This window comes from Sparus aurata, chromosome 4 (genome assembly GCF_900880675.1).
Source record: "Sparus aurata chromosome 4, fSpaAur1.1, whole genome shotgun sequence".
NCBI classification, from domain to species: Eukaryota; Metazoa; Chordata; class Actinopteri; order Spariformes; family Sparidae; genus Sparus; species Sparus aurata.
In genome coordinates, this window is record NC_044190.1 from 24,969,923 (window position 1) to 24,982,576 (window position 12,654).

A 12,654-nucleotide genomic window follows, 5' to 3' on the forward strand; every position below is an offset into this window, starting at 1 on the left:
AGAAAAGCTATGTTAATAAATCATATAGTGAAGTATTGACTCTTTGAGAGAGTCAGTGAGTTTGGTTTATGTGTTTTACTCACATATGTCTTGCTCCATATCTCACCTATACACCAGTATTAGGCCCAACAGTTTTTTGGGGATATTTTTAAATGGTATTTAGAGTTTTCAAATTTCCTGGAAACACATTACAAATGTTGATGACTCATCCCGCACTCGGGGATGTAAATGAATTATTTGTCCAATAAACGCTTTCTTTATTTTATGACGCTGCCATGCATGAATGTCAAACTTTATAACATTGTACAAAAACACAACTTTACAACTTTTTTCAGTGATCTCGGTGAAACTGGGTCATCTTTAATGGAGAAAATATTTCCTGGCTTTCACGGTGACATGACCCACCGATTGTTGGCCAGTACACTGTTACAGCACGTAACTCTCCCTAAAGCCACAAACTGATGTTTGTCTCAATAAACCTAAGTTCTACACTAAATTACTTGATAAAGTGAACAATTCTGTAGTGCTGATCTGAGCCAAAGCAGGGAGGACTTTGGAAAAATCTGAATAATCTACGTTTGCTGACGTAAACCAGTGCCTGCAGGCTGGCCCTGGCTGACCTGTTCCACACGGGCTCAGACTGGCCAATAATCCGCCTGTGTGTCTGTTTTAGCTGGTGCCAGGTCTGTAGGTCTGCTCTTGCCATTTTCGTCAAGCCAGATAATTTAGGGGCTGACTTCACCATCTGACTAAACATTATACAAGCCTAAATGTATAATCAGGGTGTAATATATAATCAGCATTCACTGTGGGGCCCTTTTTGGGGGATCAGAACATGCGACCATCACCAGAGTTTAAAAAAGAGGAAAGCACAGAAGACAGAAGTTAAAGATATGAAGGAGGAGACAGTGATCACCTCAGAGACGTGTTCGTCCACCTCCCTGAGGCGCTGGAGGACTCTTGACATGAACTGGATGGCTGAGAGGCAGGACGGAGGAGGAGGAGGGAGGTCTGCACTCTCAGGCTGAGGCTTCGTCTCAGCGTGTGTTTGATCAACATGTCTGAGTTTCACTACAGAAAAGGGATGCAGGGACTGAGGCTGGAGTTGGGGTTTGGGCAGGGTCTTTGGAGGTGGGCAGACTAAGTGTTCTGCTGCTTCTCTGATACTGACTTCAAACTGAAAGGGATGATATACACATGTGAGCTGCGGTACTCATTTTCATTCATTTAGAGGCTGTAGATTGTTTAAAGAACGTTTCAGCCCATTAACTTCACAAATACTTTACAAGGCTGCCAAACATTTTCAAAGCATAGTTTTTGGAGGCATCAGTCATGCCAGCACAGCATGAACATCAACTAGCATAGGTAAGTTATTACAGCCAATATTCCGTCTGTGTTATGTTTTGCCAAAGTTATGTAATAATCACATGTTAATCCAGTTATGAGAAGGATTGCATTTAAAACTGACATCTGAAACCTGCGAGTCAACCGCCAACAGCTACATGTAAATGAAAGAGACTGTGAAATTCACATCATTCTTTTCTTGACACTTTTTGGCTGCTTTTTGTTGCCTTGTGGGTTTGATTTTCAAATAGCTTAGCTCATGAATACAATGCTTTGATTTAAGCAACTGCCCCATTGTTGTTTTCTGTTTTTCTGTCCTGTTCATTACAATTAGTAGGGCAAACATTATATTTGGTCACCACCAGTCACAACATTAAAACCACCTGCTTAATATTGTGTGGGTTCCTCTTGTAAAGCAAAGACCTCTCTGACCTGTCGAGGCATGGTCATAAGACCTCTAGCGGTGTCCTATGGTGTTTGGCACCGGGACGTTTGAAGTGGAATCCTTGGGGTTCTGTATATTGGGGGTTGGGGCCTCCATGGATGGGACTTGTTCCAACACATCCCATAGATAGTGAATCAGATTGAGATCTGGGGGATTTGGAGGCCAGGACAACACCTTGCGCTCTTTGTCATGTCCCTCAAGCCGTTCCTGAGTAGTTTTTGTGGTGTGTCAGGCTGCATTGTCCTACTGAGGGGGTGCTGGTGCATGTCAAGTGGCATCAACATGAATGCCAGGACCCAAGGATTCTCGGCAGATTGTAACGAGATGATCAATGTTACTGACATTACCAGTGGTTTGGTTGTGGCTGATTGGTAATATACTGCATTAGTTTCTAATTACCAGACAACAAGGAAAAAAGACTTTGAGATGTTGAGTTAGGATACTGTCAAACTTGCATTTAAGACTCAAAATTTCTACCAATTTCGATTCACAACAGGAATCCTCACAAGTGTTTGAATACACCAGCATCAAATTGTTTTCATATCAATTCAACTTTTGTGGTAGTTTTAACATGAAAATGTGTACTGCTGACCATATATTATACAAAAAAATGATTTACCTTAATTCCAAAGTGGTAGCTGAAAGATTAACTCCAACCAAGATGAAGTCAGGATTTAGTACTTATGTAACCTTGTATTACCCTTTGTGATTTATCTTGTCAGCTTCCAATTGAGTTTTGTAGTTGCTTGTTCCGGCTTCAAGTTCTACATATAATTGGAATAACACATCCACTAAATTTGTATTGTGAAGTTAGGGTCTATGTAAGTGAGGACTTGAGAATGTAAAACCACCATTATGGTCAACTATCCAAAAAAAGACTGACATTCCTATATAAAGTAAATTATGACTTGAGCTTTACATGAGTGCAACATATGTGTTTGAGGTAGGCTATATGTACATAATAGTATGTGTTTTCAAATGGCTGTGAGTGTATGTTTTGAGTGTTTTCATGTATATAACTATAGATGTCGTGGAACAGTAAAACATAATTAGCACAGAGATAAGCTTCTTTTCTATGTGAAGCTTTACAGACTGTCACTGGTGTTAAAGACTGTCCTTAGGTAAATGTTTTTGTGCCTTATCTGCTGTTTGGCAGCTCCAGACTACCTGTATCTCAGGGGGAGGTTTAGGTGGGAGTGGGACCGGAGGCCTGAGTTTAATGTGTAGAATCTCACTCAGGTCAAGAGTTTGCAGCGGGGAGGACCTCTCACAGTCGGACTGAGAGTTTGCAGAAAGGTTAGAAAGAATGTTAATAAAAAGGCAAAGAAATAGAAAAAGGCTGAAACGAGTAAATGCTGGAAATAACAGACAAGAGGAGACTCGTATTAGCAAAGGGAAAGTCTTGTAAAAACCGCAGACTGCTGTCAGAGCTCCAGCTCACAACAAGGGACATTTAATACATATTTATGATCCATGAGAAAGAAAGCAAATAACCATTTCAAACTATACATGCAGGAAGAAGTATGTTATCTGTAGAGAAAAAGATACATATGTACATATACAGTATATTATTACATATTTACTTAAAGCCTGAAAACTAAAAACAAAATAAAATATATTCTGTGGGATTACACTGAATGCATTTCTGTGTTTTTACCTGTGTTCTCCGGAGGGTGTAGTTGGGTTTGTTTTCAAATTTGGCCACCAACTGACTAGCCATTGACCGCACTTTGTTTTCTTTGGGCTCTTGGTCCTCTCTCACTGGGGAACCATTACTCGATAAATTGGTGGCCTAACAAGAGATAAATAGACCAGATATCACTATATCAACACTTTTTTTTTTTAAGATATTGATTTTAAAATTACAAGTTCATAGTTTGGCAACAAACCTCCTCCAAATAACTGCAGAATTTCCGCCTCCTTTTGTAAATGGGATCTGTACCGTCTGACTTCTTTTCATCCTGAAAATGCAGAGAAAAAAACGACTAAATATCCAACAGTCAAAAGAAGAGGAGTATCACTTATGTACTGTACTTAAACCGACTACAAGATCTGCATCAGATGCAAACATTTCGGTGAGTTACCTTTGGTACCCTTTTCCTGGGCAGTGCATGATTGAGCACATTATTGTTACTCCTGACCTCTTTAGATGGATAATCTTCATTGTTTTCATCCACTCTTCTGGAACCTGCGGTAAAAAACATGACTGCGTTACACTTTTATTTTGTTTCCACAGTGCACAGCCATAAATGTCAGATGACATTAATGAATAATGACCATATAGATTGGGAAAATTCTTAGACTGATATGGAAAAAAGAGAGTTACTGTATATGTGTAGAAAAATGTTCCACTTAAAAAGTAAAGGCTTTCTGAATCCCGCAGCTGCATGTCAGGGGAAGGTAGGGGTAAGCTGAGGTTAAATAAAACAACATAGCAGAGGTAAGCATTAAGTCGACCCTTCCATAGAGACTGGCAGCTGTCTTCACGTTGTCAAGAATCTTGATCCGCAATCGATTGCAATCCTCAGCCCTTAAACACTTTTCCTCTCATGATACTTTATCCTTACTAATAGCGATGCACACCACGTACAATTTTTAACAGGAAACCAGATGAAATTCAATACAATTTCTTTTCACTGGAATTTCCGCTTTTTGTTGCTGCTTCTACATATTTTAGTTATACAACAAAAAAAAGTAGAAGATGAGGACCACAAACTAAGAAGAGGACGAAAACAGTATGTTAACAACAGACATCAGTGTCTATAAACAACAAAACAGACCCAAGTGCTTGACTGCTCGAATACTGTAGAGAAGAATACAGTTGAAAAATAAGTGAGTTATAGCTAGTTATAGCTCTTTATTATAACAGTAATCATTGTTATAGAGTGTTTGGTCAGTAACCCATGGCTCTCCTCTCGCCATTCATCCATTTTCTGGTATCCCTGCCCACTTTAATCAATCAGGACAGACACCTCCATAAAGAGGCAGTCCTTGTCTGCTTGTGAAAGCGCAGAGAGCAGGATCTTCCTGTTTGCTGCTATGTCTGGCGTATACAGCTCAGTGTTCATGTGGTGACGTAGAGAAGAGGGAGAAATGATAATGAAAATAATCATTAGCTGCAGCCCTATGTTGTATCTCCTAAAATCAAGACTACAGATAGAGAGTGCAGAGTGCACCTAAGTACAGAAGGGAAGAGCAGGAATGAGTATACCACAATGGAGTGCGATGGAGTACAGGATAGTAGAGTATAGTACCTGTGGGCGGTAGAGGTGTGCCACGGAAGAGCTCATAGAATTTGGACAGGTAGGTGATCATCCTGGTCTTATCCAGCTCCTGATCGTCACTCAGCTCCTTCACAGATGTAAACGATCGGATCCCAAACTCACGCTCACTGATGTCGAAAGCCAGCTGGAGGTTTCCAGCATGGTCCTCTTCATTTAATGAGTCAAATTCTCTGATGGAAAAAGAGAGTAATGGTGGCTCAAGTAAGAGGAAGCTAATAAAAATAGATGCAGGTCACAGAAAAAGCAGCTGGGGAAAACATACAGTTACTGTGTCAGCATGTACAGTTTGAGTTACAGTCTGCTTTTTTCTGGTTTTTACTTTTCCCGTGATTACTCAAGTGTATGTATTTAGACTTTCTTTTAATATATTTTCACTTCTTATTGTGATTAAAACTATTTAGCTAACTATTTAGGATTCCCTGAATTATGGCACAGGAATCTAACAGTAAGGTTTGTAACTGAGATTCTTGAAAGGATTATTTCATGACTTTCATGCCTACGTGGGGGTGTCATGTGACTGACAATGAGCAGAGTGTGAGATAACACACACACTGATATGAAAACAGTTAACGTAATCACAATGGAATGACATACACAGACGCTAATCTTACTCTATCAATTTCCAACCCCGCAGAGGCGCTTGTTTCTCAAACAGCAGGAGAAAACGGCAGCAAATTACTTCTAATGGGAGAAAAAAGCCCTTCTGACGTCTTCACCTTCACTGACAGTGTGCAGACACCTTCAGAAATAATGTAAAGAAGAGAGCGGTAACCTAGCAGCGGCACACACAAACTTTGGTGCTATTCTGTAAGTACAGAGGCCCACTCTGTCTTCCTTTTCTGTCTCCTCCACAAACCTGCTCCCCGCTCTGCTGACAGGCATGCATATGGAGGAGGGAAGGGGAAAAATGCCAGTGGTTCCTGGAAACCTACAGGACCGCATGAAATTGTAGTGGCTTTGGCGAGGTATGAAGGCAGTAGTTAAAGAGTGAGAGGATATAATTAGATTTGTAAATGTACTAATCTACAGTTGAACTGAATAATCCCATGCTGTGTAGGGCTATCTATCCCTTAAAAAGTGGAAAACTAAGGTACAGTTTCTGTTTTCTGAGGCAGATTTTGTCTTATAAGTAGGAACCATAGTCCTGCAAGAGTTGTTTTTCTCCACTGCGGAGACGGAAAAGGACATTTGTTGCATTTAATATCTTCTCTTGATAAAATGTGTGAAATCAACATGGCTTACTTTCTATTTTTGCACCATTTACTGCCAGCTAGCTTTACATGCAGCTAGGACAGCTATGTATGGAGTATTTCACACATCTATCTGCACTCTTAAAAAAGGTCAAGTGTTTTAGAAGTAAGGGGCAGAGAGCACAGCTCACATAGATTAAAGTGTCACTCATGCCTGGAATATTTAACACACCCACAAGAAACGTATTTCATCACAACTAGTTGTCACAAGGAGGGTGCTCGAGGGAGTTCATTTTTACAATGAATACTGGTTTGTTCGTGGGAATGTATGCATGCATCAAATACTGTAAAGAGATAAGATGTCGGAGTTTTGTCACAGGCTGGTACTTGAATTATCTGATGTGTGTTACGTACATCAGCTGGGGTTTGAATCTGTGGATGAGGGCACAGAGGGCGATGCCACTTTTCCAAGAAGTCGTCAAGTCTGTGATCACCACATTCCTGTAGCCCTCGGTCTGTTTCTGGCACCAGGTGAGAAGCCTTGCCGGTCTGATCTCTGACTCTGCAAAAGAAACATCGTATTTTTCAGTAAAACAATGCATTCCTCAAATAATTAGACCCTCAGGAAGTTCAGGCTGAAGAGATGTCACAGGCATGATACATGGTGTGATAATAAACAAGATCATGACAGACTCTCAAGGAGTGGTGCCGAGGTATGTACACATCTTTCATCTTCATCTTTCGTCTTTGTCCCGACATGCATTTCCTCAACGCCTGCCTCGGTGAATGAGTCAGGTAACTCAAGATGAACATAAAGCTTGGTTCAGCATGGAGACCTTCTGTCTTTGCTGTCAGATCCCAGTATTTATATAACCCCTTTTAGAACTCTGTAGCGCTATAATTAAATAATCTTGCGAGGAGGAATGTTTTCTTTTTCACATCCATTTTATCTGTAAACATTCATACACACTCAAACCGATTATAGAGTACAAACACATTTTAAACAGGAACATAAAGTTATGTTTTACTGGGAGAAAGAGATATGATTGTTTGACCGTTCTTTTCACAATCTGGCGGCTCTACTGTCAAAGCTTCCTTCTCCCAGTGAACCCACATGCTAAAACAAACCTAACATTGTGCCTTACTCCCCAACAATGGGAGATAAGGAGCCTTTCAAACTGACAGAAGAAAGAAAAACTCAGCTCTCTCAATCAGTGTGATTACAACTCTGAATCCTCTGAAGATGAGTCAGCAGCAGGCACACTTTGAACAGCAGAATCACTCGTAAAAACAACACAAGAATCTGCCAATTCCTGTTAGTCATACCGCGTCTGCTGAGATTGACAGGCCGGCGTATGGTAGCCGCACGCTCCAGAGAGCAGGTATTCAGCTCTCCACTGATGTACAAGTGACGCACCTGCAACAGAAAGAATAGGCAAAAATATTATAATCAAGATACTTAGGGATTTGGGTGTATTTGTTAAAAATGGAGCCTGCTGGTCACCTGGTGTGGCCTGACACAAGAGGAGTTGAGGTTGGGGTATCTTGTCCCAGGGTCTATGGTGTACTGGTCAAAGTTTTTGGCAATGTTTTCAGGTGTTGTCTGTGGAAGTAGCCTGTAAATACTCTCCCTATAGAAACGCACAAATATAGAGAACGATACGCAGAGTTATTCATCTCTTTAACATGACAAAGTTTATTTTTTAAATCACAAATATGCACACGGCACATTCAGACTGTGGGTGTCGGAACACACAGTTACTTAACCGTATTAAAAGACATAAATGTGCAAACACATGGCAACGCATTTCTCAGTGTGCACGATGGTGTGGTGTGTGTACCTCTCTGCCAGCACTTCTTGAACCGTTCGACCCTGAGCCCAGCTCCTCACCATCCAGGCTGTGTCAAAGGCAGCAAGGAAGCCTCTGGCGCAACCCGTCCCCATGGGCCAGAAGGGCTACACAGAGAATACACAACAAATATACAAATGAATGAACCCTTCAGCGAACACGAGGAGACAAAACAACATCGACACTTCCTTGCTTTAAAATAACAAAATCACCATTGCGATATATTGAAAGCCAATTAACAGCACTAAGTATTCTCATATGTTGTCATGATTTTGATATGGTAAAAAAAACATTACAGGTTATAAAACATATACATTATATTGTGTATATACAATGACAGCAGTATATCACAAAAGATTTGGAGTATAAGGCATAAGCACAAGACGGGGGTGGATATAGTGGAGAAATGTATGTTTGGGTGTGGTGCGTCAGTGATCTGTGATGGGAGGAGATAACCGGTTTGTGAGTGTAGATTTTGTTTTACAAAAGAAAACCACGCATGTACGGTAAAAATATAATGACAACAGATACATAAAATGGCAAAAGAGACATGATGTGGATAGATAATACTTTTCAGTCCTTTTTGAAAAATAATACAATTTGTCCAGTTGCTTCTGATCTTTTTTGACGGACTTTGGTGTTTTGACTGTTGTCATGTTTTGCTTGGTAAGTTCACATATCAAAGTCTTTAACGTATGACAAATAAGGTGATTGCCTCAGTGCGTAAAAAAAATTTAACTGCCTAAGGGATCATCATCAAGGATGAGCCTGTATACAGAAAAGAGGAGGAGCAGCTTACAGCCCACTGAGGCAAGAACATCAACAATTCCGCTCTCACAGACTCTTCACCCTGCAGCATCTGGCCGGAGCAAACTCAGCCTCCCAGCCATGACTGCCACTTTGGGTTTTTCCCAGGCAGCCAGATCTCTCAACATCCTGCATTCACCTGAACCGAGCTCACTTGACTTTACTTGATACACCTTCCACTTCCTTACCTCTAGCAGGCTGTCGCCAACCAGTGACACAACCAGCTGGTGTCCAAATCTCTCCCGGATGAGAGCAGCGTTCTCTGAGGCGTGCATGCTTGTGAAGTCGAACATTGCTACATCTGGCTGCCCACAGTGGTTCATGGCAAAATCAAGTGTGGGAAGTTGGTAGTTGGTGCCAAAGTCAGCAGCCTCTCGGGCGTAGCACAGAAGAGCTTCCTGGTTGACATTCTCACTGCTCAGCAGCATTTGGGTTTCTATGTAATCCTGTTGAATAGAAGCATGACAGTTCACTCAGAGCATGTGTCTTAACATTTCTAACAGATTGATATTTCTAATGATCTGTTCCCTTAGAGAGTTATTCTATCAGTGTGAAAAGTCCTTATGTACAAAATGACAAAATGTATAAAATAGACTGGTTCTATATGTCTGAAATGCTAACCTCATTTTCATCAATTCTAGAGGGATGCAAACAGAATGATTTAATAAAACTAAATCACATCTCAGTCTTATTGAAATGCCTGGCTGCCATAACAGCACATGATGCAGTTTTAGAAAGTAATACTATTAAACTTAAACTAAACAATAAAAACATGGATCACAATGTTCTACTCACATTAATGACGACTCCCTTGTCCAGCAGGCTCTGTTTCTTGGCAGTCATGACAAAGTAATGCGTGTTGTCCCTGTAATACACAATGTTCTCCAGGTCGATACCTGCAACAAATGATACGGTATGAGAATGGTTCATAGTGTTGTAGAGGTCATTTGGAGCGACTGACTCAAACCAACTAATGTGTAATTCATTTGTTTGTTTGACCGGGCATCTCTCCTACCAGTCTCCTCTTTGAGGTCAAGAAAGAACTTCTGGTTGAAGATGAAGGCCACGCCGCTGATCTCTTCCACTTTGGCCTCTGCAGTGGTGTTCCTGTTGATGAAATTGGCTGTGATGGCGATTGCCAGTTTTCCCCTGAACTCCTTCCTTTTGAAACCTGAGAGAGAAAAGCAGTGAGAGAGAGAAAGAAAACACAGGTGATGTTAATCTTCCCAAATATACCAGTCGTATCGACTTGTCTGTCTAAGCCAGAGGAAATCTAGCGTTGAACCATAATTACGAGGCAGTTATTTTCGGATAAGAGGCAGCTTACCAAGGTGAGCCTTTTTATAGCCAAGTGAACAAAAGCAATGGGTTGTAAAAGGCGCAAGGAATTGAATACTGTAATCAAATTTAAACTCTTTTTGCTTAATTAACCTTCAGAGCTGAGTCTTTCATTTCAACAATTTAATTCATGTACTCATAGTTTTAAAAGATCACTTCATTCACATGTTCAAGGAATCTGATTCAAAGGATGAACTTAACCCTACAACAGATAATTTGACAACTTTCCATGTCAGATATTTTGAATCAGAAAAGAGGAACACACTCAAAGGTTCAACATTTTATTGGTAGATTTTCAATGAAGAGGTTCAAGCTTAACTGAATTAAGTTTTCCATAAGTTTAAGTCCCTTTATGCTGCTCAGTAAAAAACTTCTTTATGGTGAAATGCAGAGAACTAGTCTCAAAGCATGAGAAAAGAAGCTGCCCTCTACTTGTTAGTATGGCAGTGAACATTTCTGTATCGCTTAATAGACAGCAGCAGGGTGAGGACAGCTTGGAGTTGTCTTTTAATACCTTGTCTTTTTTACCTTTTCAAACAAGCAAAAACTCACTAAAACGTCACTTACTCTAAAGATGTAGCTGCAGGAAGGAAAAGACAATGAACGTGAGACAGTAATATATGGGGTCAGAAGGAAAGTGTCTGAAACCTTGGCACCACTCGTGACAAGGAGGACCTTTTCCCCTCTGCAGATCTCATTGTTTTTAACTCTGTCTAACTGTAGCTAGGCCACAAGAGCAGGTCATGAGCAGGCTGACTGCAGGGGAAAATAATTTCCCTCAGGCTTTTTCATTATTTAAGAATGAGCTAAACATCTCGATCTGCTCCCAAAATGCCCTTTTTAGGAATAAGCATCTGATGTGAAATTGGTTGTTAGATGACAGCATTTTTAGTAGAGAGACGAAAACAGTGAGGCAGAGAGATGGACAGAGTCCAGCATACATGCATCAGCTGCTGCACTGAGCCCCAGCTCTGCTCTATTTCTGTTACAGGGTTTGATGAACATGCTTTCCCGCTGGGAGAGATCAATGGCTTCATGCAAGTCTAAGTTTCATTTAAAGCTTCACAACAGAAATACTGCAGTCATTAAAAGTGAGAGTCCAGAAACAGTCCTGTTGGAAGCCTTGGACTGTTCAGTAAACAGAAGGTGTGCTGGGTTTTATCTGAGTCTGTCAACACTAAAACATGACTTCTTGGTCCAAATGATGCTTCAGAGTAAAACAACTTCGGAGACAGAAATTGTTGCGCAAACATTTTGCCTTATCTGTGAGAAACACTCAAATAATGTGTTCAGCCGGAAAATACATGCTGCTACACACTGTACTTTTTTTTCTGAAGCTTTGACATAAGCATCAAAAACCAGAATTGACCGATGTGTAAACAGCCTAATTAATCTGAAATATATGCCTTGGGTCTTGATTATCTGAGTTAAGCTGAAAATATCAGACAGTAACACTATTGTAACAGCTATTTCCTACAGTATCCATAATATAAATAGCCTCATATCAAATCAATAGATACATTTAAATGTTGCAAAATGTCTTTTGCCATTTAAATGGGAACCTATACATTCAGGTACTAGACTGTTCCTTTCTTGATCAGACACTGGTAACTATGTATTGTACTTAGTGGGCTAAGTTAAGTACATCCTTGAGGCATCTATACTGTCTCTATACTGAGACATCTATTGTTTGCCATCTTCTCACCTTCCAGAGTATTCCTGCGTCCGTCAGCCCCCACCACGACGTCGAACTCAAAGTTAGCCACGGGGTGATCAGCAGGTCGGATTGCAGCCCTCCACCCAAGCCCTGAGTATGACACAGATAGAGTGAAAGAGGTGAGAAACACACATAATTCAAAGCCTTGGAATAATCCTTTATTGCTGTTTTGTTGCTATGATGCCAGTAAAATAAGAATAATGGGTCCTTTCATGTCAAGTTTCAGGTTATAGGGATTGCTCCAAGCATGTTCATTTAATACAAAGACGCTCGATATCTGCAGAGTGCACTGGATCTGCCCTGAAAACTTGACTAACAGACGAAACACTGTTTCAGCTTTAATATTAGCTATTGTAGGTATACAGTGTGGGTGCTGCAGGAGCGTGAGACCAGCACAGCAACAGCTTGGTGGTTTGTTGTGTAACATCATGTGGAAAATACATTCCATGATGTCAAGGGCACAGCTAAGTTTATCACAGCAGAACATGGAGGATAAGTTTGTGTCCAAATTTAGGTGAGGCTCTCGTTCTTATCAGCATATTGATATTACTGCTGAAGAGACAACACCTGACAACAAGTTCATGCAAGTTCCATCTGAGAGTTTATAGTCTAATGTGGGATGAGAGGGTCAAGTAGTCATCTACAGTACAGTGCAGTGCACATACTATAAAACATTTAA

General features: G+C 40.7%; 1 protein-coding gene across 9 annotated transcripts in view; it reads right to left on the reverse strand.

Moving 5' to 3' along the window:
• The window catches only part of mical2a (microtubule associated monooxygenase, calponin and LIM domain containing 2a), a 37,381-nt gene that overhangs the window by 9,070 nt on the left and 15,657 nt on the right, over window positions 1–12,654 (reverse strand). For 5 of the 9 annotated variants that reach the window (XM_030414709.1, XM_030414712.1, XM_030414713.1 and 2 more), the window contains exons 5-18: window positions 11,964–12,065; window positions 9,936–10,091; window positions 9,716–9,816; window positions 9,109–9,366; window positions 8,105–8,220; window positions 7,768–7,894; window positions 7,590–7,680; window positions 6,678–6,825; window positions 5,044–5,243; window positions 3,874–3,977; window positions 3,679–3,750; window positions 3,447–3,581; window positions 2,957–3,067; window positions 917–1,177 (exon numbers count right to left, since the gene is read on the reverse strand). In XM_030414709.1, the coding sequence (XP_030270569.1) occupies window positions 917–1,177; window positions 2,957–3,067; window positions 3,447–3,581; window positions 3,679–3,750; window positions 3,874–3,977; window positions 5,044–5,243; window positions 6,678–6,825; window positions 7,590–7,680; window positions 7,768–7,894; window positions 8,105–8,220; window positions 9,109–9,366; window positions 9,716–9,816; window positions 9,936–10,091; window positions 11,964–12,065 (1,982 nt within the window). The remainder of the gene's footprint in view (window positions 1–916; window positions 1,178–2,956; window positions 3,068–3,446; window positions 3,582–3,678; window positions 3,751–3,873; window positions 3,978–5,043; window positions 5,244–6,677; window positions 6,826–7,589; window positions 7,681–7,767; window positions 7,895–8,104; window positions 8,221–9,108; window positions 9,367–9,715; window positions 9,817–9,935; window positions 10,092–11,963; window positions 12,066–12,654) is intronic. The other 4 variants (XM_030414716.1, XM_030414715.1, XM_030414708.1 and 1 more) reach the window with 3 other exon arrangements.